The 27,997-nt window shown below is 39.9% G+C and overlaps 1 protein-coding gene, 1 long non-coding RNA gene and 1 other non-coding gene across 6 annotated transcripts in view; 2 read left to right on the top strand and 1 right to left on the bottom strand.

The window, feature by feature from the left end:
* Positions 1 to 27,997, top strand: part of LOC131313100 (G-type lectin S-receptor-like serine/threonine-protein kinase RKS1) — a 110,116-nt gene that overhangs the window by 63,110 nt on the left and 19,009 nt on the right. The window contains exons 2-7 of one of the 4 annotated variants that reach the window (XM_058341211.1): positions 20,729 to 20,860; positions 21,541 to 21,740; positions 22,000 to 22,210; positions 22,325 to 22,562; positions 22,655 to 22,802; positions 23,078 to 23,601. The exons of the other annotated variants lie outside the window; for them this stretch is intronic. Coding sequence (XP_058197194.1) covers positions 20,729 to 20,860; positions 21,541 to 21,740; positions 22,000 to 22,210; positions 22,325 to 22,562; positions 22,655 to 22,802; positions 23,078 to 23,386 — 1,238 coding nt within the window. The 3' untranslated portion in view covers positions 23,387 to 23,601. Of the gene's footprint in view, positions 1 to 20,728; positions 20,861 to 21,540; positions 21,741 to 21,999; positions 22,211 to 22,324; positions 22,563 to 22,654; positions 22,803 to 23,077; positions 23,602 to 27,997 lie in introns of those variants that run through there. 4 annotated transcript variants of the gene reach the window in all.
* Positions 11,040 to 14,409, bottom strand: LOC131313115 (uncharacterized). The gene is made up of 2 exons (XR_009196070.1): positions 14,168 to 14,409; positions 11,040 to 11,326 (listed from the first exon to the last, which is right to left on the bottom strand). It is a non-coding gene; the product is annotated as an uncharacterized LOC131313115 (long non-coding RNA).
* LOC131315454 (small nucleolar RNA snoR100) lies at positions 19,791 to 19,898 on the top strand. The gene has a single exon (XR_009196782.1). It is a non-coding gene; the product is annotated as a small nucleolar RNA snoR100 (small nucleolar RNA).

The following is a 27,997-nucleotide window of genomic DNA, read 5'->3' as shown; positions in this document are numbered from 1 at the left end:
CAGCCATATCCCATAAAAAGTGCTCGAAAAATAGGCGGTAGTGAACAAAAATGCTACGCCTCATATGTGAAGAGCACTTTAAAAATAAAGTAATGAATAAGCAACTAAAAACTATATTACCGAAGAGAAACATGCCCCAAACTAATTATGCTAAACATCAAATGTTGAATCAACAAGGAATCAAGGCGTACTAAGGATCAACGGAGGACTTCATTAGCATATAATGACCTTGGTTAACAAAGAACGGTTAGCAAAACAGGGTGGCGGCCATATCTAACTTGGTTAACTACCCTTGATCGCCACCGACAGAAAAATCACCAAGTTAAAGGCCACATGCCGGCCTTACAGAAACATGCATAATGTACTAGATAAAGTTAAGTAGAACGAAAATTAATAAAAAGACATGATAAGAGGTGGGATGTCAACCACCATACACCCCAACCAAGTAAAGGGATTTTCTAACTCTAAAACCACCGACTCTACCCCTCATCCTCATCACCATCGTCACCCTCCTCGTCATCTTCCTCACTATCCTCCTTGGACTCATCTTCCTCTTCCTCCTCTTCTACACTACTATCAAATATTTCCTCCTCCGGAGGTGCCTCATGACTCACCTCATCATCCTCATTATGTTGCGTATGCCAATGTAGTTCATGCCTTAGCTTCCCAACTTCCCTAGCCAATTGCCTTCTCTCCTTCTAATCTTTCTTTCTCTTCTCTTCACTTTTCCACAAACATTTCAAAATGGCCACATTCTGACAGAAGAGTTTATTCAACATGCTATCTTTCTTCTCCTTCGGGCCGGGCTTGGTAGTCAAAAAGGCCTTCGAGCTTTCTTTGAGGGTACCAGAATGAGGGTTGCTCTTCTTCAAAAAGGTATCAGTGATAGGCCCAGGGTCGAGACGCTCCATTTTCTTGTAATCATTTCCTTTCACACCCTGCTATTTGCACAAAGTAGTTATCATCCAAGGAAATGGCATCCGGCCAATGAAATTGTATCATTCTTAAAATCGATCAATTGATTGAAAATGAACTTCGCCCAATCTACCACTAGCTTTGAATTCATGAAAACGTACATTAGCTTCCCGCTCTTCCGACTCGGCTTATGCTTCAACCCCCTTGGATAAAGATTATGGTGAAACGCCTTATTTAGCACCCGAATATCATCCCTGAACTCCCCTACTACGTGTGGAATCATTGCATTCTTTGGGTTCGTGTACAACACATTGTTAATCAACCCATCATCAATTTTCTCATCCCGGGGGTAGTTCACAATCTCCGGAGGAGGCCGCTCAAACCCCAAGTACTTAGCAATCACCGTAGGATCAATCATGATATCCTTGCCCCCTACCTTAGAGGTAATCCTAGTAGTGTTACTAGTTTCAAAACCCGCCGAAGGGGTTTTCATGTTTTGGTAGAACTCAGTAACGCAAATGATATTATACCCCTCCAATCTACGAGTCCAGAAATTCATACTTTTACTCCGAATGCGCTAAATCACCAAGTGATCGGTCCCAATGGACTTCGCCTTGACCTGCCTCTCATTTTTTAACGTACATTTCAACATACCCTCCTTCCACTCAAACTGCTTATCCACTTGAACTTGTTTCCCTGTTCTACAAAGGCGCTTTCTTGACCTCCGGACTGAACTCCCAGCCCCCGGCTCCTCAGAGCCAGAATCAGCCTGCTCTTCCATAATTTTCGGAGCTGGGGCACTAGAAGCAGCCCCCTCCTTACCCTTTCCCTTGGCTCGAACCATGATCAAAGTATGGAGGAGAGAGAAAATTTTCGAATTTTGGGCTAGGGTTTAGAAAAACTTCGGATTTTGAGGGGTGGGGGTGATTTTGGTGATGTAGAAGTGGATGATGGGTAGATATATACTTTGGAGAGGTGGAGAATATGGAGATTGATGGAAAGAAGAGAGAGGGAGAAGAAGATTTCGATTTTTACCTAGGTAGAGAAAAGAGGGAGAGATTTCGGCCTTGTTCCTTGAATTTGGGCTTGAAAACTTGAAAACCCTTTGAGAACATTGAGATTGATGGAAGGTGTGGAGGTTTTGTTGGAGATTGAGAGGGGTTTTGGTTGATTTTAGTGGTTAGGGTTTGTGAGGGTGTGGAGTTATGGAGGAGTAAAGAGGGAGAGGGTCGTGGGTTTATAAAAATATAAGGCAAGATCGTGCCTTTTAAAACCCAGAAATCTGTCGAAGCACCTTTGGTACCAATACCACAAAATTAAGGTGCCGATACCAATCCAACTGTCTGCCATTGGATCAACATGGTACCGGTACCAAAAAATTAAGGTACCGATACCTTTAGCTGACTTTTTGCAGAAACTGATTCCTTGGCCAAATCATGCCCCGACCATTTGTAACTCACCCGAAACACCTCCAAACCACTTGCAACATTGTACCACACCTTCCAAACCACCCTCCGAACATCCGGATCCCTAGGTTAATGAGAAAAATGTAGGACACGGACTAGGATACAAAATAGGACGAGGGAACACTTTTGTGGTTTAAGCAATCAAAGAATGCCTTGAATCACTTCCTAAATACACTATAAATTTCATAGCCGATTCAACAAAAATATCTAACACAACTAGGCATGAACAAGAGATTATGTACCTAAACATAGAGTTTAAGATAAAAATGACGGGATATGGGTAAAACTTACTTAAAAACACACTCAATACCTAGTTCACTCATCCTTAATCATGCAAACGAGTTGAGATGTAGAGAAACACACTCAAAATTGCATCAAACTCTTGCCATTTAAAAACTGAGTGAGCATGCGCTAAGTTGTATTATGCCAAGAGCTATGTACCACAGAAGGATTGCACTAAATAAAAAAAATGAAATTTTTTACCAAAAGAATAAAAGCATATATATAGCTTACCAAAAGAATAAAAACATATATATAGCATATATATCTCTCTCTCCCCCCAACTTGAAATGTGTTATGTCCCTATAGTATGGAGAACAACAGTATTGAGAGGGAAAGAACAACAAAAAAAATCATACCTCTGGGGGAATGTCAACCCTCGTATACTTCGACCAAGTTGGAGGCTTTTACATCACCGTCTCCTTTCGTCATTCAAACAGCTTTCAAGGTCAACTCCTTCGGCTCTTCCAACGAAACCACAGCTAGTCACACAGGGCCATAGTCAAAGCTTTATCGGCCTAACAACCGCGACACGTAATCGCACCAAGGCTTACGGCTCCAGAATGCCTCATTCACTCTGACTTTAGACCCAATCCACCAAGGCTGGTGTGGTAGCACGTTCACCCTGCAAAAGACTTAAGCTCGAATTACCTACTAAGAGACAAATGACATTAGAACCACCCGGCTCGTGTTATCCGGGCGCCAACAAACATATATACAAATAAAACAGCAAAGACACCACCCGATTTTCACGCAATCCCACGAGTCATACTTTTCTTCCTGTATCTCACCAGCAAGGTAAGACACGGGTGGCTATACTAGCCTCTCAAAACGTGTTACACCAATGCCTAAAGTAAAATTTACCGCTGGACCTCGCCAAGCAATTAAGCCCAGTGTTCCCTATGATCGAAACAAAGTGAGACAAAATAGAGCCTAGCGCCAAAGCACGGGAATACCAAGTCTCACCCAATGACCTAAACGGCCCCCGATAGGGACATATCTGGAAAGCATGGAACATTAACGGCAAACTACTACAAAGAGAGCTAATTAAAGCCCGATACAAAGATGCATTGGTGGAATCTTATCAAGTGAAAATCCCAAAATCTAACAAGCATGCATATATGTACAAAAAGATTAACATTGCCCTTACTAACTGGAGTTGGGCACACGATCCTTTTTTTAATAGTGGCGTGCGGAGCTATTATACCCAAGCCAATGGTGGGTACCCCCTACCCGGGGGCATTCATCTTCTTTATAGCCCAATAGGCTTTGTGCTCCAATTCCACCGGAAGATGACAAGGCTTGCCATAAATGAGACAATAAAGAGACATTCCCAACAGCGTTTTGTAAGCAATACGGTAAGCCCACAAGGCGTCGGTCAACCGAAGTGACCAATCTTTGCGGGTAGGATTAACCATCTTCTCGAGAATGCCTTTTATCTCCTGATTAGCTAGCTCAGCTTGGCCATTAGTTTGGGGATGATAAGCCGTCGAGACCTTGTGTACAATTGCATACTTCTTCATTAAAGCCGCAAACGATCGATTACAAAAATGCATTCCTTAGTCACTGATTATAGCTCTTGGCATCCCAAACCGTGCCAATATGTACTCCCGGAGAAACTCGACTACAACTTGGGCATCATTGGTGCGCGTGGGGATTGCCTCCACCCACTTGCTGACATAGTCAATGGCAAGCAAAATGTAGAGGTGGCCGAAAGATGTAGGAAAGAGCCCCATAAAATCGATGCCCCAACAATCAAAAGCTTTAATGATTAAGATGGGATTAAGGGGCATCTCGTTACGTCGAGAGATCTTTTCCAAGGCTTGACACCGTTGATAAGTCCTAGCAAACTCGAACGTGTCTTTAAACAAAGAAGGCCAATAGAAACCGCATTGCAAAATTTTCGCTGCGGTTTTCTTGAAGGAGAAATGGCCGCCACAAGCCTCCGTGTGGCAAAAGTTCATAATACTTCGATGCTCAGAGTCTGGCATGCATCGCCGGATGATTTGATGTGGACAGTACTTAATAAATAAGGGTCATCAAAGGGGAACCTTTTCACCATTGAAAGAAATCGCTTCCGCTCTTGAGATGTCCAATGTGTTAGAAGTAACCCCGTGACCAAACAGTTGACTATATCCGCAAACCACGGGGTACTAGAGACAGCAAAAAGTTGTTCATCCGAGAAGGTATCGATGATTGGAAGTTTAGATGTACGATCCTCAAATTCCAACCACGACAAGTGGTCGGCCACCACATTTTCCACTCCTTTTTTATCCATGATTGTAATATCGAACTCTTAAAGCAAAAGAATCCATCGAATGAGCTGAGCCTTAGCGTCTTGCTTGGTGAGCAAGTACTTGAGGGTGGCATGATCGATGTAGATGACCATAGGAGAACTAATCAAGTAGGAGCGGAATTTATCCAAGGCAAAAACTACTGCGAGCAACTCCTTTTCGGTAGTAGAGTAGTTCATTTGAGCATCGTTTAATGTTTTGCACGCGTAGGAAATAACACAAGGCTGCTTATCCCTTCATTGGCCCAAAACAGCCCTGAAGGCATAGTCACTCGCGTCGTACATAAGTTCGAACGGGAGGTTCCAATCAGGACTTTGTACAATAGGCGGAGTAGTTAGACTCAACTTAAGCTTTAGGAAAGCTTCCTCACAATCATTCGTCCACTCAAAAGGGACGTCTTTTGAAAGAAGATGGCATAATGGCCGAGAGATGGCACTAAAATCCTTGATGAATCTCCAGTAAAAACCGGCATGCCCGAGGAAGGAACGGATGTCCTTGATGCACTTGAGAATAGGGAGATTGGCAATGAGATCAATTTTTGACTTGTCAACCTCAATGCCCCTCGACGACACGATATGGCCCAACACGATGACTTGTGTTACCATAAAATGGCATTTCTCCCAATTTAGAACATAGTTTTTCTCCTCGCACCGTTCCAACACCTTGTCAAGGTTGGCTAAACACGACTCAAAAGTGTCATCTTCTCCACCATGTCACTAAAGATACCCATCATGCACCTTGAAAAGGTGCTGGGAGCATTGCACAAGCCGAACAGCATGCGCCTATAAGCAAAGGTCCCGAATGGGCAAGTAAACATAGTCTTTCCTTGGTCGGCCATGGCGACCTCAATCTGGTTGTACCTAGAGTAGCCTTCTAGAAAGCAATAAAAGGCATGGCCAGTTACCCTTTCTAAAATCTGATCAATGAATGGGAGAGGGAAATGATCCTTCCGGGTTACTGCATTCAGCTTGCGATAATCAATACACTCACGCCACCCGCTGATGGTTCAAGTTGGCACAAGCTCATCTTGGTCATTCTTCACAACCGTTACTCCCGACTTTTTAGGTACCACCTGGACTCACCCATTTGGAAACGGCAATTGGGTAGATTATTCCCACATCCAACAATTTTAACACCTCCGCTCGAACCACATCCTTCATAATAGGATTCAACCGTCGTTGTGGTTGGCACGACAGCTTCACATTATCCTCAAGATAAATGTGATGCGTGCAAAGGGAGGGAGAGATTCCTTGAATATCGGCTATGGTCCACCCAATAGCCTTCTTGTGCTTCCTCAATAATGCGAGCAACTCCAACTCTTGAAGATTCTCAAGAGTGAAGGATATCACCACCAGGAAAGTTTCGATGTCACTAAGGTAGGCATACTTCAATGTTTCGGGTAGAACCTTCAAATCAAGCATAGGTGGCTCAACACTAGACGACAAAGTCTTTTTCTCAATTGGCGACAACTCCTCAAGGGTAGGAATCCACTGTTCCGCTCCACAAACTTCCTCCTCATCAAGTAAAGAGCAAAGATACTCAACCTCCGGCGATTCTAAAAAGTCAAATTCCTCGGCAGTAAGACATACCTCCAAAGCATCCTTGGACAAGAGTTCATCCAGATGATCTTGAACTAATGAGTCAATACAGTTGACAGCTTGAACATCGTCGTCATCTCCCATTTGATTTCCAACATGAAACACGTTAATCGCCATCTTCATATTCCCGAAAGTCATGTTCACAAGACCACTCCGGCAATTAATGATGGAATCCGAGGTGGCTAAGAATGGCCGTCCGAGAATAACGGGGTTTGAAGTTGGAGAAGAAGCCATGGGGCAAGTGTCCAACACCATAAAATCCATTGGATACACAAAGTTGTCCACTTGAACCAAAACATCCTCCACGACACCCCTTGGAATACGAATACTTCTATCCGCCAATTGCAATGTGACTCGAGTTGGCTTCAACTCCCCTAACCCAAGCTCTTTGTAGACGAAATATGGGAGCAAATTAACGCTCGCTCCTAAATCCAATAAGGCTTGCTCAATTCTTTTTCCTCCAATCATGACAGAGATAGTAGGACACCCTGGGTCTTTGTACTTTGGCGCAATGTTAGTTTGAATGATCGAGCTCACTTGTTCGGTGAAAAAGACCTTCTGTTGGACATTGAGCTTGCGCTTCTATGTACACAAGTCCTTCAAAAACTTTGCATACAAAGGTATTTGCTTGATAGCATCCATGATTGGGATGTTGATCTTCACTTGTTTGAAAAGCTCATATATTTCCACATTGGCCGCGGCATTCGTTGGTGCTTTCAATCTTTGAGGATAAGGTGCCGGTACGGGAGAAACTTGTGGAACGGGAGGGATATTTGTCCATTGCCTTTGGAGCTTGCTTGGGAGATTCCCCAAGTAGTATCGGTTGAGTCGACTCTGAGAGTTCTTTGGAAATGATGTCATTGGTGGATCAACAACTACATTATCGACCGCCTTTCCGCTCCGCAAAGTAATTATTGATTTGTCTTGCTCGGGGTTAGTCACCGAAGAGCTACCAACCAAGTTTTGACCTTGAGCCTCTCTCTCTTGTTGCAATAGGCCAACCGAAGTAGTGAGCTTCCCCATTTGCATTCTCAAATCCCTAAGAGATTGGGTATTTTGCTCATTCACGGCGGTTTGCATTTGGAAGAAGGATTGCATCGAATCTTCCAAAGATCGCCTTTGGGGATGAGGTTGAAATTGGCCTTGGCCTTGCGAGAATCCAAAAGGATTGAAACCAGGAGGCCCTTGACTTTGTTGAAAACGTGGTGGCCCTAAGCTTTGCGGGGATCGCCATGTTTGAGTTTGAACCGGGGGTGAGCCTTGAAATTGTCCCACTTCATTAGGTTGACTCCAACGGAGTGCCAGATGTTGCCTTAGAGCTGGATTGAAAGTGTTAGGATATGGTTCAAACCGTTGAATAGCACTCACTTCCTTCGGAGACATGCTATTAAGAATATTTTTAAGAGCGGGGATGTTAAAACATTCACTGGTTATATGCCCCGCCATCTCACATATAGCACACACCTCTTCCACCTTGATTACAAACTTGACCTCATGAGACCCTTTCAACTCCATTTGTTCCAACTTGGTGAGCTAATCCATCCTAGTCTCGAGGGCATTAGGCTCACCCAACGAGAATTTACTGGAACCACTAGGGCCTTGGTTTGCCATAGCTCGCTCGCCCGGGTCTATGAAATTCCACGACTGATTCTTGACAGCCAATTGCTCCAAATAGTCCCATGCATCCGCGGCCGTTTTGTCTACGAAATCTCCGTCGACCATAGTGTCAATAAGTTGGTAACTTGATTGGGAGCAACCTCTCAGGAAATGGCTAATCAATAAAGGCTTTTCGAGACCATGATGTGGAACCAAAGCAAGCAAATCCTTGTAGCGCTCCCAACATTTATAGAATGTTTCCCCCTCTCGCTGTTTGAATTTCTGAATTTGTTCCTTAAGGAGCTTCGTTCTGTGGGTGGGGAAAAACTTCTTGTGGAACTCGGCCTTGACACCAGCCCAATCTCGCAATGATTAAGGTTTAAGGGAGCTAAACCATTGTTTTGCGTTATCCTTTAGGGAGAAAGGAAATAACCTTAATCGTGCATTCTCCAAGCGCCCGGCATCCGGGGTGAAAGTGTTTATGATGTCTTCAAAATCACGTATATGGTCGTACGTGCTCTCTCGGTCCAGACCATGAAATTGTGGTATAAGATTGTGATAACCTACCTTAAATTCAAATGAGTTAGCATTAGTAGTAGCAGGGAGGACTATAGGGGATTGCTGAACCGGACTTCCCGGATTCAAGATATCCCTGAAAGTCCTCACTGGTGGTGGTGGTTCACCCATTCTCTTTTTAAGACGATGACCCTGCAGATGTGAAGGAGATTTTAATCTTGAACGTCTATGAACAAAAGGAAGAGATCTTCCTTTCGGGGTTCCTTGAGGAGATAATGAAAGACAAAGTCTATTAGAGTTTGGACTCCGATAGAAACCAGTCATGCACTACCAACTCAAACATAGAATTAGTGAAAATTCCAACCATAAAATAAACCAAAACAATGACTATTCTACCACTTGGAGATATGTACAATAAAAAAAAATAAACAAGCTATACTTACGCTAGTTTCGTTACACCTCAAGTCGATGGGAGTATCAGGTAGAGGTTTCCGCTAGAATAAGTACAAGTTGCTTAAAGTAATATAAACGGAATACTTACAATGGTCTGGCGAACCTCCAAATAAGCATATAGAAGAATTGTCCCCGGCAACGGCGCCAAAAAATGCTTCGTCGCAACCTAACCTCTTAGAAAGGTTTACACCCCAAGCGTAGGGCTAGGTCGTTGAAAGCATAATAACCAGTAAGACCGAAATCGTTCCCACAGAGAAATCTTCTTAAGCGAATTCGGATTAGATGTTGCATAGAGAGTTATGGCGTTTAAGCGGCCAACTTTGGTATTCGATTTGAATAACGAAATTTAAACTTGGAATTAAACTAGATTAGAAATGGTTAAGTCAAAGAGATTGATTTACCCACGACTTAGCCATCAAACGGTTTCTTCATCTAACTCAAGAGTGGACCGAAACCGTCCGGATTCCACTAGAAGAATTAAAAGCTGAAGACTACTTATAACTTAACTCAGGGCTCTGATTCAAATTGAACTCATTTAATGCATGTGAGAGACGAAAAAAGATCGTTCGCACACGTAGGATTATCAAGCTCGTAGCACAAGGTGAACTTGGATGATCAAAGAAGCCACCAACCCCATGATCAAAACTAGACATCATGGGTTTAATTCATTCAAAACCTTGAAATTAAGCTAAAGTTTAAAAGAAACCATTTAAACAACTAAATCATAGAGTGAACCTAACCCATGACCAAACCTATATACTACTCACTCATAGCAAAAAGACTATAAAAAGAGTTAAGCATAGAAATCATGATTCACAGATGAAAACGTAAATGAACTTGATTTTATAGAAGTTCCAAACCACACAAACAACTTTAATACTCGAGAAATTAACTTAACACAATTGCTTGCTAGTGTTCTTAAAGAAAACAAGTGAGAAAAGCTTGAAAACTTACCAATGGAGTTCTAGGAATTCAAAAGACCTAAAGTGTGAAACATTACATATATGGCTATAAATGGCCTAAAGGCCTATTTATATGCCTTACAAATCAGCTAAACATTGAACCAAAAGGCCCCCAAAATATCCCAAAAACATGCCTAAAGTAGAAACTTTCCATAAATGGAAGTTTGAACGATTCAGCAAAAAGGTGCTGGCCGAAAGGCATTGGTACCGGTACCTCAAAAACAAGGTATTGGTACCAATCAACCTGTCTGCCACTGGATCAACATGGTACCGGTACCATGTTTTTGAGGTACCGATACCTCTATGCAAAAACTGCAGAACAAGTTCAGCTAGGCACTTCAGGCCCTATGGCGACCCAACGGCTCTTCGGTACTTCAATACTTAATCAACGGGACTTGACAGAAGTATACCATGAGGCCTTGGTTCCACAGATGACTTCAGGAGGGCCATCCTCGAAGCATTCACTTCACTTGATACACTTAGGAACAATTCTCGCCAGCTTGACCACTGAACGTCCTACAAGGCTTTTTAGAGTGCTAATAGGTTCCGATGACGATGAAACATGTGTCGTCGGGCACTTGGACACTTGGCTGCACCCCGATACACTCCTTGGCGTTCAAAACCGCTTTATTAGCACGTTTTACCTGAAACACTTACAAAAATACTTTACGTGCATTATCGAATAAAAACAGCGAATTTAATACATCAAAGCTACAAGTTAGAGGATTTAAGCCCCAAGATCGTACAATCTTGGGTGCTAATCAGTCCTCCACACACTCTGAGTACTTTACCGTACTCGGAGTTCTTTACCGTTCCCCAACTCAACCAAAGGTACTTTATCTTACTAGGGTCCTTTACCGTGTCACGCCCTCGATTTTCAACTAAAATAATAATATATTTTCCACAAACAAAAGTCTTTTTCTCAACTATATTTACCATTAAATGTCAAGCCAATTCAAACAAAGAATCAAAGTCTCTTCTTCTTCTTCTCTCTAAATTTTTTATTTTTTTATATAAAGTCTCCCAAACGTATTCCATTAAAAGGGCTTCGCAATAATCAAAGAGAGGAGTTTATACCTAGCTTTACATATGTTCTAACCAAAAGATACAACCTTCAATTGTGAGTAAAGTACACAACATGAATTAGACTAGATGATAAAACACCTCCTTAATGATTCCAATGAAGCTCTCAAGGGACGTCTCAATGTGCACTCCATGCAATCCAAGCTAAGTGCCATGGCAAGTACCTGAAAGGATAGGGTGAGCTACACTAGCTCGTAGAGATATCCATACCTAAATTACATGCAGAAGTGAAGACAGATCACAAGGGAAAACATTTTCCAAAAGCATACTTGTTTTGTCAAAAGTGAAGCTCAAAATGTTATACTCACGCTGGAAAATATTTAACTCCATTTCTCAAACACCAACACTCTCACCCACACACACCAATATTCTTAAAAATCTCAGCTTACCGCTATGGCATTACCCAACCCAATCCCTGCTTTTTCATTTCCATTTCAATGATCTAAAGATTAGTCTGAGTTCTTTAACAAAATGTTTTCACTTCCTTTTCTCATACAACCAACCAACCTCTCACAAAAAATATACACACTAGGCATGTAGAGCTAGAACATAAGGTAAGTAATCACAAGTCGAACAATACCGCACCTCAACAACAAGGAAACTCACCCGTCAATCCCAAATCAAACTTCAAATCTCAACATCTAGCAAAACTCCTCCACATTAAGATTTCCTTTATAAGTCTGACAAGCAAATACCATACATGAAACTCTCACAATGCATCACACCACGAGGTACCAATTATACATTCACACAGAACTACCTATCACACATCAGGAGAACAAGGCACAATGATTTGGTGGTCTAAAGGGAAAAATAAAAGAAAACATGTATTGACACATTAGACGTTCCAAGTTACCAACTCAAACTGACATTTTCAATCTTAGTATGATAATAAATAATAACAAGATTCTCCGTTTTCACCATGTCATGCGTTTCGATTTTATTTTAGAGCATTAAGGACCCCGTGCGTCCCATATTCGTTCTGGCATCACACCTTTCGGAGGATCCGTGGCTTTCTTGTGCACTTCCGGGCATTAGGGACCCCCGTGCGTCCACTAAAATCCTTCCATTCAATTCCGGGCTTTTAGGACCCCCGTGCGTCCACTGAAATCCTTCCATTCAATTCCGGGCTTTTAGGACCCCCGTGCGTCCACTGAAATCCTTCCATTCAATTCCGGGCTTTTAGGACCCCCGTGCGTCCACTTAAATCCTTTCATCCAATTCCGGGCTTTTAGGACTTCTGGGCTTTTAGGACCCCCGTGCGTCCACTGAAATCCTTTCCTTCAATTCTGGGCTTTTAGGACCCCCGTGCGTCCACTGCCGTGCGTCCACTGAAATCCTTTCATTCAATTCCGGGTTTTTAGGACCCCCGTGCGTCCACTGAAATCCTTTCATTATTGTTCAATTAGTGTCACATATTCTCACTGAGCAAGCAATTTCTTTATCCACCATTTCTCAAATCCCCACTCATAGCAAAGCATATCTCTCACACCAATACTTAGATTTAGTTACACGTAAATAATCTCATCTTCATCATTTCAATAAAGAAAGCATAAAAACCCACATCCTTCACATAGTAAATCAACCCTTCATTTCATATCTCATTTTACCACCTAATGGACCACCTTTGGTGACATCTCCATTAATAGTCTAATTTGCAAATACTTATAAAGATCCTCATCTATGTAGTACCCATCAATGCTCAGTAACCAAGCACTCATGCCAAGTGATTCACCAAATCCTATTTAACTCACCGCAAGTATCCCGCAAGCCCAAATACTCAAACTCAAGGAAAGACAGTAAATAATTTACACATCGCGTCAAACATTCTATAACTTAATTTATCATCGGTCGTATCATCCATCTAATCCATTTTCTATTGCAATCGTTTATAAGTATTTAACCCTTATGCCCACTAATTCTCATATCCCAATAATTAATCTAGATCAACTCATCATATTCCCACATATCCAATAGGTGAAATTAATCATTCACATCTAAAGTTCTTACCATATCCGATCAAATAACATAAATTTAAGAACGACATTTAAAACACTGAAAAGTAGACTTCTTTTTCTTCGATCCTAAGGTCATACATCAAAAACAAAGTTCGGGTAACCTTACTAGGGCCTTGCGATTATAGCTCAACGTAATAGTGAAACTGGTGCAAAGGCAGAATTTGGGTCAACTTTGGATGCAAAACTGTTATCGCTCGGACCTACCCATGAAGCATGGAATGTATCGTTGGAAAGCTCTATGTGTCTAATTTCTAACAAAACAAACGGTGTGTCGTTTCGAGTCCCGAGCTAGGAGTTATGGCCATTTTATCAAAGTCCGCTGGTGCTGTCAGATTCTACGCGGGAACAAGTAAAATTGATTGAAAAATCATAACTCTTTCATCTTAAACCCAAAAATATTGAAACCAATGCCAATAGTTGCACCACTACAAGCCCTACAGTCAATAAAAATTCCAGGTTCAGAAATGCGAGGAGGTTAACCCAACAATCAAAAGAAAAAACCGATTCGCAACCATTTTCACACCTGTCAACCAACCCTGCTTTAGAAATTTACCAAAAATCGTATACTAAACCAAATTACTTGATTCCAACGCCATTCTCTTCTTAACTTAAATATGCAGCTCCTGTAAAAGACCCAAAGCCACCCAAAATGTTCATCATGCCCAGAAAGTTAAAAGAAGACAGCCACGCACAGATTCGCACATCCAGCAAACAGCCAGTATTCAAAAATCCATAACTAATTGTGTGATTATCGGTTTTGCATGATCTTGGTACCAAAATCTTCGTATTGAAACGCACTTTAACAGTTATGAAGACACCAAGAATTGATTCCTAGCAGAAGGGCCCCAAAAAGACAGATTACCAGAACCCACGAAATTTTCAGCATATAACACTAGATTTATTCAAGACTCAAAATAGATGATCAAACTTAATCCTTGCATATCAAACCAACACTTAACACATATAAAGAAGGCTGGAGATCCTTACCTCAAGTATCAAGACCAAGCTTTGAGCTCAAACCAAACCCTAGCCTCCAAATCCGAAATATGCCTCCACCGAGCTCTTCCCACGCGATCCGAGGGCCGAGGATGAAGAGATGTGCGTGGGTTTTCAAGAATTGATGGTGGAGTAGCAAGAATTTGGTTGAGGGAGTGAGAGAGAGGAGACCGAGAGAAAGGGAGAGGAGGGAGAGAGAGCTTGCGTTAAAAAAAGAGAAGGGGAAAGTGAAGTGTTCTCTTGGTGTGCGTACATATCAAATAATATTGTGCGAGTAAGTAAACACATAATACTGTAATTATGATTAAGCCGATGCCTTTGGTTCGTTTAAAATTTTATCGGTCCAGGAGATTCACTATTATTATCGTAGAGGATAAACCAAGAAATTTTGTTATTCTAGAATATCTGGTAATTTAGTTAGGCCTAAGGATCTAAGTATTATTTATTTGGTTCTAATACTTAACATAATAATTGTTACTGTAGGGGTAGATATTAGTTCTCGGATTTTCCTAAAGCATTCCAATACTTAACATAATAATTGTTACTGTAGGGGTAGATCTTAGTTCTCGGATTTTCCTAAAGCATTCCATTAGTATACATACAGTTTCTTAAAAATAAAAATTTATGAACTTGTTTAATATATTTTGATAACGACATATGTTTCTTTACTTACAATAATTACTAGAGTAACCATGGTTCAACTTTTTAACTGAAAAATCGCTAACAGATTATACTAGCCATTATTTTTCTATTTTAGATCCATGAATATTATTTACTATTCTTATAACTTTTTTCCTGGATCTCTAAGTTTTAGTTCCAACTATTTGCTAGCTATAACAGTTTTCGACGTATAGATGATCCTTTTTGATTTAAGTCAGTGTTCACAAAAAATTAACATCTAAATGATAATGATACATTTAAGCAATCTAAGATATCGTTCTCACATATAAACAATAATAAGGTAATCAGAACGAGATCCTCTAGCGCAACATGCATGGTAACAGTAGCTTCACATAAGCAAAAATATTTATCATAAATCATGTTTATATACTTCGAGGGGCTGATTTTTCATGATGAGGAGTATCTCTAGGCTTAACATCATAGTGCAAGGTATGATAAAAATCATAAACGTGCAATCTATTTTTTTTGTTACAGTCACGTTAAGTTTTCCGAGGACAGAGCATGGTTTAGTTTAATGGGTTTTGATACATGGGCTCCATTTTTAACATTATAACTCATCAATACACAATACAAGGACTTCATATAGTTAGGTGAGAATAGGGAAGTAATTTATCTACCTTTCCTCCGACCGATAAGTAAGTAAAAGAAAGAGAAGAAGGAAAAGAAAACTGAAGTTGGAGAAGACGAAGAACGGAGTGGGTTTTATTTCTTGGGTCTATAAGGTATGTATAACAAGTGAGAAGGAGGTAGTGGAAAGGTGGGGTGTGAAATGATAAGAGTGAAGGTGGTGGAATGTAGAAGGGAAGTGAGGGGGAGAGGAATTCGGGAGAGATAAGGGAGAGGGGTTGCCGAGAGTGGGTGAGAGGAAATCCCTTAAATTATGGGATGGAAAAATATTATGGTGTGGGTGAGTTAGTTAGGATAGAATACAAGATAAGTATGAAAATATGTACATATATATGTAAGGTTTAGTAATTACCTTGTATAAATACTTATGACTAATTTTAATTATACATTTAATCATGTAGTCATATTAATGAACCTAATTAATTAACAAATTATTAAAAATTAACATTTCAAAATTTTTATTTTTAAAAAATTCAAAATGTCACTATCATTTCTAAAGTGCTCTTGATCTGTATATCATTAGGGAATAAAAACCAAAAATACACTAATTTCCTATAATAGACCACGCAGATAAAAGCAGTACAATCCATTGGCCAATCGTGCCTTTCAAGTTGTTAATGTATTCAACAACTCTGTCCTATATTTCATTTCTACCTTCACCAAAACCCAAAAGAAAAGCAGAGGAGGAGCCCACGAGTGGCACACCCTTCTTCCTTAGAAAGAACAACAGAGAAAAACAAATCACATAAACCAGACCCATGTCTCATGATACTAAGATCCTCAGTTCCATTTTCCTAATCCTCCTTCAATACCAATTCCAATTTTGCACCCCCACTGACACCATAAAGACCACCCAATCCCTGAAAGATGGCAGCAATCAAACCTTTGCCCTGGAGTTCTTTACCCCCGGAAAATTAAGAAACCGGTACCTCGGAATATGGTACAACACGGGTTACGAACAGACCATTGTCTGGGTCGCCAACAGGGGCAACCCAATCAACAACACATCCGGTTCCCAGCAATCAATCCGGTCTGGTCCACAAATGTTTCGGATCCGATGCTGGCAAAAAACTCCTCCGCTCAGCTACTGGATTCAGGAAATTTGGTGGTGCTTGATAGCAATGGGGTAGTTGTGCGGCAGAGCTTCGTGTTTGGTTTCGTTTTTGAAAAAAAATTTGAAAAATAGTAGAGATAATAAGTGGAGAGAGATAAAGAGAAAAATATTGAAAGTATGGGGAATCCAGGGGGAATTTCTAAAAAAATTCTTTTTAAGAAGTAAAGCATCTACGAATACTTTGCTTCCCAACTTGAGATTCGGTGTGAACCGGAAAACCGGTTTGGACCGGTTCCTGACATCTTGGAAGTCGGGTGATGACCCGGGACCCAGGGAGTACTCTTTCAAAATAGACCTTAACGGGTCTCCTCAATTGTTTCTGTACAAGGGTTCGGGTCTGGTTTGGCGGGCAGGTTCATGGATAGGGCGCGGGTGGAGCGGTGTACCCGGGATGACAACTAACTTTATCTTCAACCTCAGCTACGTCGAAAATCAGGACGAGGTAACTTTGAGTAACTCTATTCTTGACCCCTCGATTTCCTCGAGATTGGTGCTCAACAAATCCGGGACGCTCCAGAGGTTGACATGGAACGATAGCGAGCATAGATGGGTTGAGTTTTATGTAGCTCCAAACAAACCCTGCGACTCCTACAACTACTGCGGCCGAAACGGTAACTGCGACCCGTCCAACGTAGGCATGAGTCAGTTGGAATGCACGTGCCTGCCCAGGTTCGAGCCCAAGTTGGCACGCGACTGGTACTTGAGGGACGGGTCGGGCGGGTGGGTGAGGAAGCGGGGCAAGCACGTGTGCGGGAGCAGCGAGGGCTTCGAGAAGGTGCCACTTGTGAAGGAGTCGAACACGTTGACGGCACATGTGGACAGGGTTGTGACGGGGCTAAAAGAGTGTGAGTCGGAGTGCTTGAGGAACTGCTCGTGCAATGCGAATGCGAGTGCGGATGTTTCTCGCAGGGATAGTGGATGCGTGATGTGGCATGGGGATTTAATGAACGTCAGAGTGTTTTCAAGTGGGGGCAAGGATTTATACATTCGGGTAGATGCGTTTTATTCAGGATAAGATATTACTATGTAATTCAAGATTACAATCCGTTCACGTCATCTAGGCCTGTCAATGGACCGGATTGGATCCGGATCCGATCAGAAAAATCCGATCCGGATCCGGATCCGAATCCGATAACATCGATCCGATAATCCGATAATCCGGATCCGGTAATTCAATACGGATCCGGATCGGATCCGGATCGGATCGGATTAAATCCGTTATCAATCCGAATCCGAACTTTATTTTTTTTAAAATTTTAATTTTTTTAAAAAAAATAGTAAAATTTTTATTTTGAAAAAAAAAATGTTTAAGAAGTTGTATTTTTATTTTTATTTTTTATTTTAATTATTTTAATTATTTTTTTTCTGAAAATAATTTTTTTTTGAAAAACAAATTGTATTTTTTTGAAAAAAATATTTTTTTTGGGCTAAAATTTTTGAAGTAAAAAAAGTTTCCGGATCGGATTCGGATTTTCGGATCGGATCCGGATTTTTCGGATTCGGATCCGGATTCTCACTATCGGATTTGAGTCTTATCGGATCCGGATCGGATTGTGTCTTATCGGATTCGGATCCGGATCCGGATCTGTCGGATCCGGATCGGATCCGGCCCATTGACAGGCCTAACGTCATCTTATAAGATAGTATGGAAAGATTTCCTATCCATTCCCATGTTGTGATAAAATAGAAATCGCCACCTTAATCGAATCCGTTTGGGGTGGTAAAGATAACAAGTAGATTAGGACTAAATTTCCCGAAAAAAACCCTATCACATTTTAGTTCAGTTAATTGAAAACTCTATCCATTTTTAGAGTCTTATAACATGTTTCGCCGGGTATAGGCTTATACAATGTTTAATTACTACATGAAGTTGATGTGGCCGGAATTCACATTATGTCGTCTATTTTTTAAGCCATGTTGGCTTGTGTACGGGATTGAAAAATTACTCCAACATGAGAGAAAGATGGATACGTGGGATATTTTTCGGCTTGCGAAACAAGATTCTTATGCTTTGGCAAAAGAGGAAACAAGGAGGAAAATGAAAACAATAGCAATGAAGTAGACCTAATGCAAGTGTTAGTTGGTGATTTGTAGTTATGGCTGTGTGTTTAGTTGGTTTTTGTGCTTCTCGAACTGTTATATATCCCGCCCGCCGTGGCTGCAAGGATTCGGCAGTGAGGCTGTAGCTTATCGGTGTTTTTGCTTCTAGTGGCCAAAACTCGCCGTGTCAGCAGGGGTTTGCCTTGGAGTAGCGTCTTGTGTTTTGTGGTTGCGAGCCTGTGTTTCAGGTCGACGCGTCTTGAACACGCCGGTGTGGCTCCTTGGGATGACGGATCCGTGCTCCAGATTTCATATGTGTTTTCTAGGGTTTGAGCTGTGTGTCCTTGTAGGATCCTCTATTGCCTTTCCCGCGACTGGTTTTTAACTACCGACGTTTTGCTGGGCCTGCACTTGCAGTTGGTGTCTGTGTCTAGGTTTTGGTAGTTTTGGTTAATTCTTTTTATCTTTTGATGATTTCTATAATGTCTTATAGCTATGACATATGGTATTTGACCATTTCAAAAATTAAATGAGATTCAACCTGTTTTGAGTTTGCAAGTTATCTTAGAACTAATGACTGATGAAGACTTGAGCAAGACATTTTATCAAAATTAAGAAGCCGGGTTTGAGTGATCAACCTGTGAAATTGTGTGCCGAGTGACCGTTTGTTTAATTGCAGATGGCACTATCATTCTTGTTTGTAAACAAGGATGGGACAAGGGGATCTAGTGGCGGCGGCCGTCATAACAAGAATTTTAGAAAATTTAATTATTATATGTGAAAAAAAAATTTATCCTAAACTTATATAGTCTCGCCACTGCTAAGTTTTTTTCCTTATTTTTACTATACACTAATCATAAATCTTCTATTATTTTTTTTTTAAGAAAGAAGATCCAAAAAATATTCTATATCTAAATTCAATGGGCTAAAGTGAAATAATATAAATGATTATGTATAATTAAGAAGAAAAAAAAACTCCACATTCTAACCCTAAAATAACTTAACCTAAAAAATTAAGGGAATTTAATTATAATGCCACTCTCCAAATTTATAATATCACTCCCAAAAAGGAGTATGATTATCAATTTGGAAAATCTATATAGGGATTTGAGGACTGACATTATCTTTATGCATACTGATACTCTAGACTATCAATGAAGGAAGCATAGTAATGTGCACATAAATTGAATTGGGTCTCTAGACCTGCCCTCTCTAATGCCATTTGGCTTTGATTTGGGGGCATGGTTCCGCAGAAAAATAGATATAGGAGGCTACTGTATAAGTAGTATTCTGAGAGCAGCCACTTTGTGCATATTGCCAATGGTTAGGTCTATCTCCAATCCTCCTCCGCCCATGCCCCCAATGATTGAGGACTACATGGGTTTTGTTATTGTTGTTGTTGGAGTGGCATTATCGATGTCCAAAATTAAAGTTAGTCTTTTTTCATATTTCATGTGCAAATGAAAAACATCATTTACTATAGTTTTTGTTATGTTAGTTTAATTATTTTCTGGAGCCGATGACTATTAATATTGTAATGAATCTTTTTTATTTTTCAGTATACATTTCGCTACTGCTAGAGTAAAATCCTGGTTCCATCCTTATTTGTCAAACAATATTAAACATTGACAGAAAGGTGGTTGCAACTTGCAACACATCTTATCCAGTAAATTTTTGTGTGCTGAGAATTACAGCACTGGACCTTACCTTTTAGTTCTGAAAGCATGTTCTGGGTCTTTTTCTTTTTTGTTATAACTTAGGGTCAGCATACGTGCACATCGACTAATTCTAGGGGACCAATTCCACCGTCCATTTGTTGGAGTCCCGCTTAAAGTAAGAGCGAAGCTCTATATGGACTGACACCAATGAAAGAAGTTGATAGCATGCATCTGAGAGGTTTCGATTCTCGAAGCCCTTAGAATAGAACAAACTCCCAAATTTCAGGCCTTGACCACTTGGGGAAGCCGGGTTAGCACTTAGCATGTTCTGGGTCTTTCTCATTTCGTAAGTGGTGGAAGAGAGGAACAAAGCAATTATGCTGTCATCTGTAAGAAAGAAATCAACTTCGTAATTTTTTGTCCTAATTTCAGCCCAATATTTGAAGTCTCAACGACGCTCTCATGGGAAGAAGGGCATGGTGGCAGCTATTGCGGCCTCTGTTACGGTGGTTTCGCTTCTCACATTCTGCTTAATTTGTTGGTTGGTGGTGAAGAAAAGAAGAGGTAAAAGAACAATCTTCTTCGATCTTTAGTCGTTTTGATTAACTGACTAGTGACTAAAAATGTTTTGGTTAATCCTTCTTTCCTCATTTTGTCTTTCACGAATTTAAAATAAACTTTCGTAGTTTAATAGTCAAGTAAGGCAACAAATTCTCACCCATGCTATGAATGAGTATAACTAGTGATGCATGATTTCACACGTGATTGACCTTTACGTGGGGGGAAAAAGAGAAAAGCGTTTTCATGGAGCAATTTTGTTTCAATGCATCTAGATCTGGATTATTGCAAGACTATGTCGCGCAGTTTCTTGTTCATTTGTGTTTCCCTTTGCCTATTTTATAAGCACAATTTAGATCAAGGTATAACCGGTTGATTAGCCTTAATGCGTTCCAGGATATGATCAACGTCATTTCCATGGAACAATTAGATTCAAAACATCAACGTCAACATAAATACACAAATACGCCTTGTATAAGAAGTGAACTAGTCAAATCATGTCACCAAGCCGGCTTTCTTGTTCATTTGTTTTTCCCATTTCACAATTTTAGTAAAACAATGAACTTCACTGGTTTAAGTTTTTCATTGCATTTTACTCTCTTTTCTCAAACAGTCAAATTAAGGAAGTAGGACTTTTTAGTTAATTGCATTTTATTTGCCTAACTTGTTTTTTTACTCAATGGCAGGAATAAGAGAACAACAAAATTTATTATTTAGTCCCGACAGTACAACATCTCTTGAAGCCTCCTCAATGGGAAAACACTTTGATGAAAGTGGCACGAATCCAGAATTACCATATTTTGACCTAAGCATCATTGTCTCAGCCACAGGCAATTTTTCGTTGGATAACAAGATTGGTGAAGGTGGATTTGGCGCCGTGTATAAGGTACCCTCCAAAATGGAAAGTATCACGCAATTGCATACCTTACTTAGGGTAATGCGTATTTGAATATGGAAGATGATAAAATAACCCATTAAACTGTAAAAACTTGTGTTCGAATATGTAGTGCATTGGAATATAGGAAGTGTGCATCAGAAATCCAGTGGTCTCGCATTTTGTTTACCGTATTGACACTCCTAATGGGCGATCTATTCCAGGTCCATTTGAACAACGTCTAAGCTCACCATGTAAATATTAAATGCAGGGTCGGCTACCTACTGGACAAGAAATTGCAGTCAAAAGGCTAGCAAAGAATTCAGGACAAGGGGCAGAGGAATTGAAGACCGAAGTTAAGTTGATTGCCAAACTGCAGCATAGGAACCTAGTGAGGTTGTTGGGGTATTGCATTCAAAAAGATGAGAAAATGTTGATCTATGAGTACTTGCCAAACAAGGGCTTGGACTCTTTCATCTTTGGTATGCAATAATTTCGTAGTTATATTCTTTTTTTTGCTACTTATGGAGTTATTGTTTCTGCAATGGTGAATGATTAAGAATTTTGATTATAATTAACTTCCAATATTTGTCCAGATAGGACAAAAGGCTCGTTTATGGATTGGAAAATGCGTTTCAACATTGTTTTGGGGATCGCTAGAGGGCTATTATACCTTCACCAAGACTCTAGACTAAGGATAATCCATAGGGACCTAAAAGCCAGCAATGTGTTATTAGATGAAGAAATGAATCCGAAAATATCGGATTTTGGTATGGCTAAAATTTTCGGAAAGGGCCAGATCGAAGCTAATACAAACAGGGTGGTCGGAACATAGTAAGTGTTCACTCTGTATTACTGTTGGGAAATGGAGAAAGGTGCAAGGAAACCATTAAACTCTAATGCTTGTTTAACATTTGTGGTTGCAGCGGCTATATGTCACCTGAGTATGCAATGGAAGGACTATTTTCAGTAAAATCTGATGTTTTCAGCTTCGGGGTTTTGCTCTTGGAGATCATTACTGGCAGGAAGAACAGCAGCTATATTCTGGACAATTCTGTGAACTTAATTGGGCATGTATGTAAATGGGTGTGTACACTCGTCTAAAAATTTACTTAGTATCCATGGAAAATCCTTTGGTTAACAGAACTCTTAATGTTTAAAATCTCAAGTATTATACAAAAATTAGATGGTTAATGTCAACAGCAGAAGGGTTTCCATGTATTTGGTGTTCTCCTTTTGTTTTATACTGGAAATCTATCATTTTGAATGGAAAACAAACAAGATAAATTTCAAAACATAGGGCTTTCCTTTAGTGATGACATTTGTTGTTCATGCACTGTTCGTTTCAGGTTTGGAGCTTCTGGCAAGAAGGCCGGGCATTGGAAATAGTTGGTATATGGATGACCGAATCAGATTCGGATAAAGAAGTTCTGAGGTGCATTCACATCGCCCTGTTGTGCGTGGAAGAATCAGCCAACGATAGGCCAAATATGTCGGATGTTGCTTTCATGTTGTGTAACGAAACAGCACTGCCTCCCCCTAAGCAGCCTGCTTTCATCTTCAAAGGAGCTGGCAACAGGCCGGACACGTCTTCATCAGCAAGCGCTGGAGCAGTTTCTATAAATGATATTACGCTTTCGGCTATTCAAGCTAGATAGGTGATGAAAAATTACATAGATGTGTTCTTGCTTCCTCTTTCACCAAAATTAGATGTCTTTGGCATTTGTTTGCTGGAGTGGCTGTAACTGTATATGTTAGTAGCTAGTCACAGTCTCACGGAGGATGCGTTTGGAGCCTCACGTAGCTGTAAATTAGAAATTAACATTCTTTTTTGAATTCCTGTGAATAAAAAAACTTACATAGAGTTGAGGAAGGCATAACTTCCAATTACTTCAAAATCTATCAAACTAGATACTGCGAAAACTTATTGGGATATTTTACATCAAAAACTAAAAAAATAAAATATTGTTTTCGTAAGCTCATTATTTTTAAGCCTGAAAATAAATTTTTATTTTTTAAGTACTTATTTGAGAAAGTGGAATGGGGCCAAAAGCAAAATAGTGGTAGCTAGCCTTACTATTTACAGTAGTCTCAAAACAGACAAAAAAATAGTAGTAGGTGATAAAATTCGGGAGACTTAAAAATCCATTATCATTCCTCATCCAACTTAAGTATTCATCATTCACTTTTTGAACTGTTATGTTTTCATCCTTTTTTTTTAATACCAACAATGCCCCGAATTAATATATCAGAAATCTTCAAGTAAGGACCTTAAAATAAGGACCTTATATGCGGACCTCCTATTTTTCGCCTTTCCCGATCTGATATCGATGATCCGAGCCACTCAATGTGATCAAAACTTGATTTTAAGGGTACTCGCGAGAAATTGGCAAAAAAAATGACCGAAAAGGGCTTGATTTGAGCAGTTTTTATTTGAACCGTTAGATAAAAAACAAACAAAAACTGCTCGGATGAAGCCCTCTCCAGTTTTTTTTTTTTTTTGCTGATTTCTCGCAGGTACCCTAAAAATCATGTTCTGAACTAATTGAGCGGCTCGGATCATCAAAATTTGATCGGGAAATGGAGGTCCGTATTTTATTAAAATAAGGTAGTCCTTATAAGAAGGGGACTCTATATATATATATATATATATATATATATATATATATATATATATATATATATATATATATATATGAGTTCCCTTCTCCTAAGGACCACCTTAACTTAATAAAATAAGACCTCCCTTTCCCGATCGAATTTCGATAATCCGAGCCGCTCAATGTATTCAGAGCGTGATTTTAAGGGTACACGCGAAAAATCAGCAAAAAAAAAAGATCGAGAAGGGCTTCATCCGAGCAGTTTTTATTTATTTTTTAGCAAACGGTTCAAATTAAAACTGCTCGGATGAAGACCTTTCCGGTCTTTTTTTTTTTCCGATTCCTCGCGGATACCCTTAAAATCACGTTCTGAACACATTGAGCGGCTTGGATCATCAAAATTCAAACGAAAAATGGGAGAAATGGAGAGGTTATTTTAACTAAAATAAGGACCACCTTATTTGAAAATGACTGTATATATATATGTGTTCAGAACGTGATTTTAAGTGTATCCGCGAGGAATCGGAAAAAAAAAAAGACCGGGAAGGTCTTCATCCGAGCAGTTTTAATTTGAACCGTTTGATAAAAAATAAACAAAAACTGCTCGGATGAAGCCCTTCCCGATCTTTTTTTTTTGTTGATTTCTCGTGTGTACCCTTAAAATCACGCTCTGAACACATTGAGCAGCTCGGATTATTGAAATTCGATCTGGAAAGCGAGGTCCTTATTTTATTAAGTTAAGGTGGTCCTTAGGAAAAGGGGACTATTTATATATATATATATATATATATATATATATATATATATATATATATATATATATATATATATATACACAAATTATCAAGTGAGGGATCCCTCACTTTGCTAAAATGCGGGACTTTTATTTTCCGATCAAATTTTGAAAATTCGAACCGTTCAATGTGTGCAGAACGTGATTTTAAGGGTCCCCGCGTGAAATCAGCAAAAAAAATGACCGGAAAGGGCTTCATCCGAGCAGTTTTTTTTGAACAGTCTGATCACTTTGAGCGGCTCGGATCATTGATATTCAATCGGGAAAGGGAGTCCCGCATTTTAAAAAAATGCAGGATCCCTCACCGGGATCCGATTGTATATATATACAGTCATTTTCAAATAAGGTTAAAATAAGGACCTCTCCATTTCTCCCATTTTCCGTTTGAATTTTGATGATCCAAGCCGCTCAATGTGTTCAGAACGTGATTTTAAGGGTATCCGCGAGGAATCGAAAAAAAAAAAAAGACCGGGAAGGTCTTCATCCGAGCAGTTTTAATTTGAACCGTTTGATAAAAAATAAACAAAAACTGCTCGGATGAAGCCCTTCCCGATCTTTTTTTTTGCTGATTTCTCGCGTGTACCCTTAAAATCACGCTCTGAACACATTGAGCGGCTCGGATCATTGAAATTCGATCGGGAAAGGAAGGTCCTTATTTTATTAAGTCAAGGTGGTCCTTACGAGAAGGAGACTCTATATATATTCCTTAGGAGAAGGGGACTCTATATATATATATATATATATACACGCGAGAAATCAGCAAAACAAAAGATCGGGAAGGGCTTCATCCGAGCAGTTTTTGTTTATTTTTTATCAAACTGTTCAAATTAAAACTGCTCGGATGAAGACCTTTCCGGTCTTTTTTTTTGCCGATTCCTCGCGGATACCCTTAAAATCACGTTCTGAACACATTGAGCGGCTTGGATCATCAAAATTCAAACGGAAAAAGGGAGAAATTGAGAGGTCCTCATTTTAACTAAAATAAGGACCACCTTATTTGAAAATGACTATATATATATATAGCTCCGGAAGAGCGGGACCAAAACATATCCCAACAAATCCCACGATTTCCGTTCTAATCCCGGAAATTTTGGATCTCTAAATGATCACCCAACAAATCCCATAAATTTCAGAAAACTCATTAAACAACATCTCCCACCCCCCAAATCCCATTTCCATATTTGCAAATTTTGGAGACAACGGCTTCTCCGACCACTGCGCTCCTTGACACCGTCGATCGCCGCCGTCGCATGCTTCCGCTTGAGCACGGAGTTCCAATGATTCTTGATCACGTCGTTCGACCGGCCGTTGTGGAACCTGGCGATGGTGGCCCACTTGTTGCCAAATCGGGAGTGGATCGGTGCTCCACCTCCTTTGCCATGAATGGGATCAACTCGCAATCCTCCATCCTCGCCGTCTTCCATTCTCTGTTGTCCCCATCTTCCATTTTTCTCGTCATCCGCCTCACCATCCCTGACCGGCTCCGTCAACCCATGATTGGTTAGATGGGTTGATGCAGAAGATGATGGGTTTGCCAAGATCGAACTCAACGGCAACGTTAAACGTCCGAATTCAATCTCAATGGCCATAGTCAAACGTCCGAATTCGATCTCGATGGCCATAGTCCGAACTCGGTGGGTTTCCGATTGGTATTAAAAATGTTGAGTTCCTTTTCTTGGAAATTAAATAGGCCTTATTTTTTTCCTTGTAACAAGATGGATTTTTTTGGAAGTTGGGTTCCTGTCAGTATATGAATCGTCATGAAATGTTGAAATCGACATGGTAATTTAACCATGAAGCGCTAATCACGATAACCTATTTTGATGGTAATTTAACCATATTTGAACTGTTTACCGTGAAATATTTGTTCGAATCATGGGATATTTATACGTTGTAATTGTCATGTTAATTTAACCATGTAACAATTTGAGTATGTCATGTTATTTCCTTTTTTATGGTAATTAGCCACGTTCCGTGTAATAAAATCAATGAAAAATATGACTTCTTGTTGTTTGGTTGGCCAACTCGAAGAATGAAGAAAACATGCGAAGATGTGGTTATCTTATCATGTCATATTCCTAATAAAATTGATTCCTCAAAAAAATTCAATGATTAAAAAAAAAATGTATCAATCATATTTAAATTTACCAAATCCCACTGAATTAGGAAAATAATTCAATCCAATCCCACTAAATTAGGAAAACAATTCAATCCAATCCCACTAAATTAGGAAAGCAATATAACATAATATATGTATATCATAAGGAAAATGGTAAGAAATGTAATTCACACATTAAAAGGATGAAAATATAAGCATGAAAAAATGGCGGGATGAATTCTTACATGGCATAGATAAAGAGGATAGATATTTAAATATTCCGATAAAATTCCCGGGGCACGTGGGCATTCACTCCCTCCGCCTCTGGGCAGAGGTAAATAGGGAGTGGCCGGGTTGGCCCCTAGTTTCCAAAAAAAAATTTTGATTTTTTCAGCATTGGAGGTCGATTTGGTATTTGGTACTACTTATTGGTACTCAAACAACTTAGTTTTTTTTGGCAAAAATAAAGAAAAAAATAGCAATTGAAAAAATAAATGGTATGATTTTACGATAGCAATTAAAGACTACAATATGTTTTGAACTAAGCCTTTATTCTTTGAAACCAACAAATCAAACTCAAGCCAAAGTATGATTTTACGATATTGTTTCCCTTCATTTTTTTTTACAAACATCATGCAACAAGTATTAATGAACTTCTACTGAAAAGTTTTTTTTTTGCTAACTCAGGTGTTTGGGCCATTTTTTGCGTACCATCGAAAAGTCCCACCCCATAGCCAAACCCTGACTCCGCCACTGGACAGTTTGGATATGGGAGACC

This window comes from Rhododendron vialii, chromosome 13a (genome assembly GCF_030253575.1).
Source record: "Rhododendron vialii isolate Sample 1 chromosome 13a, ASM3025357v1".
Lineage (NCBI taxonomy): Eukaryota > Viridiplantae > Streptophyta > Magnoliopsida > Ericales > Ericaceae > Rhododendron > Rhododendron vialii.
Note: the sequence above shows the minus strand (reverse complement) of the source record. Positions and strands in the feature narration are given on the sequence as shown.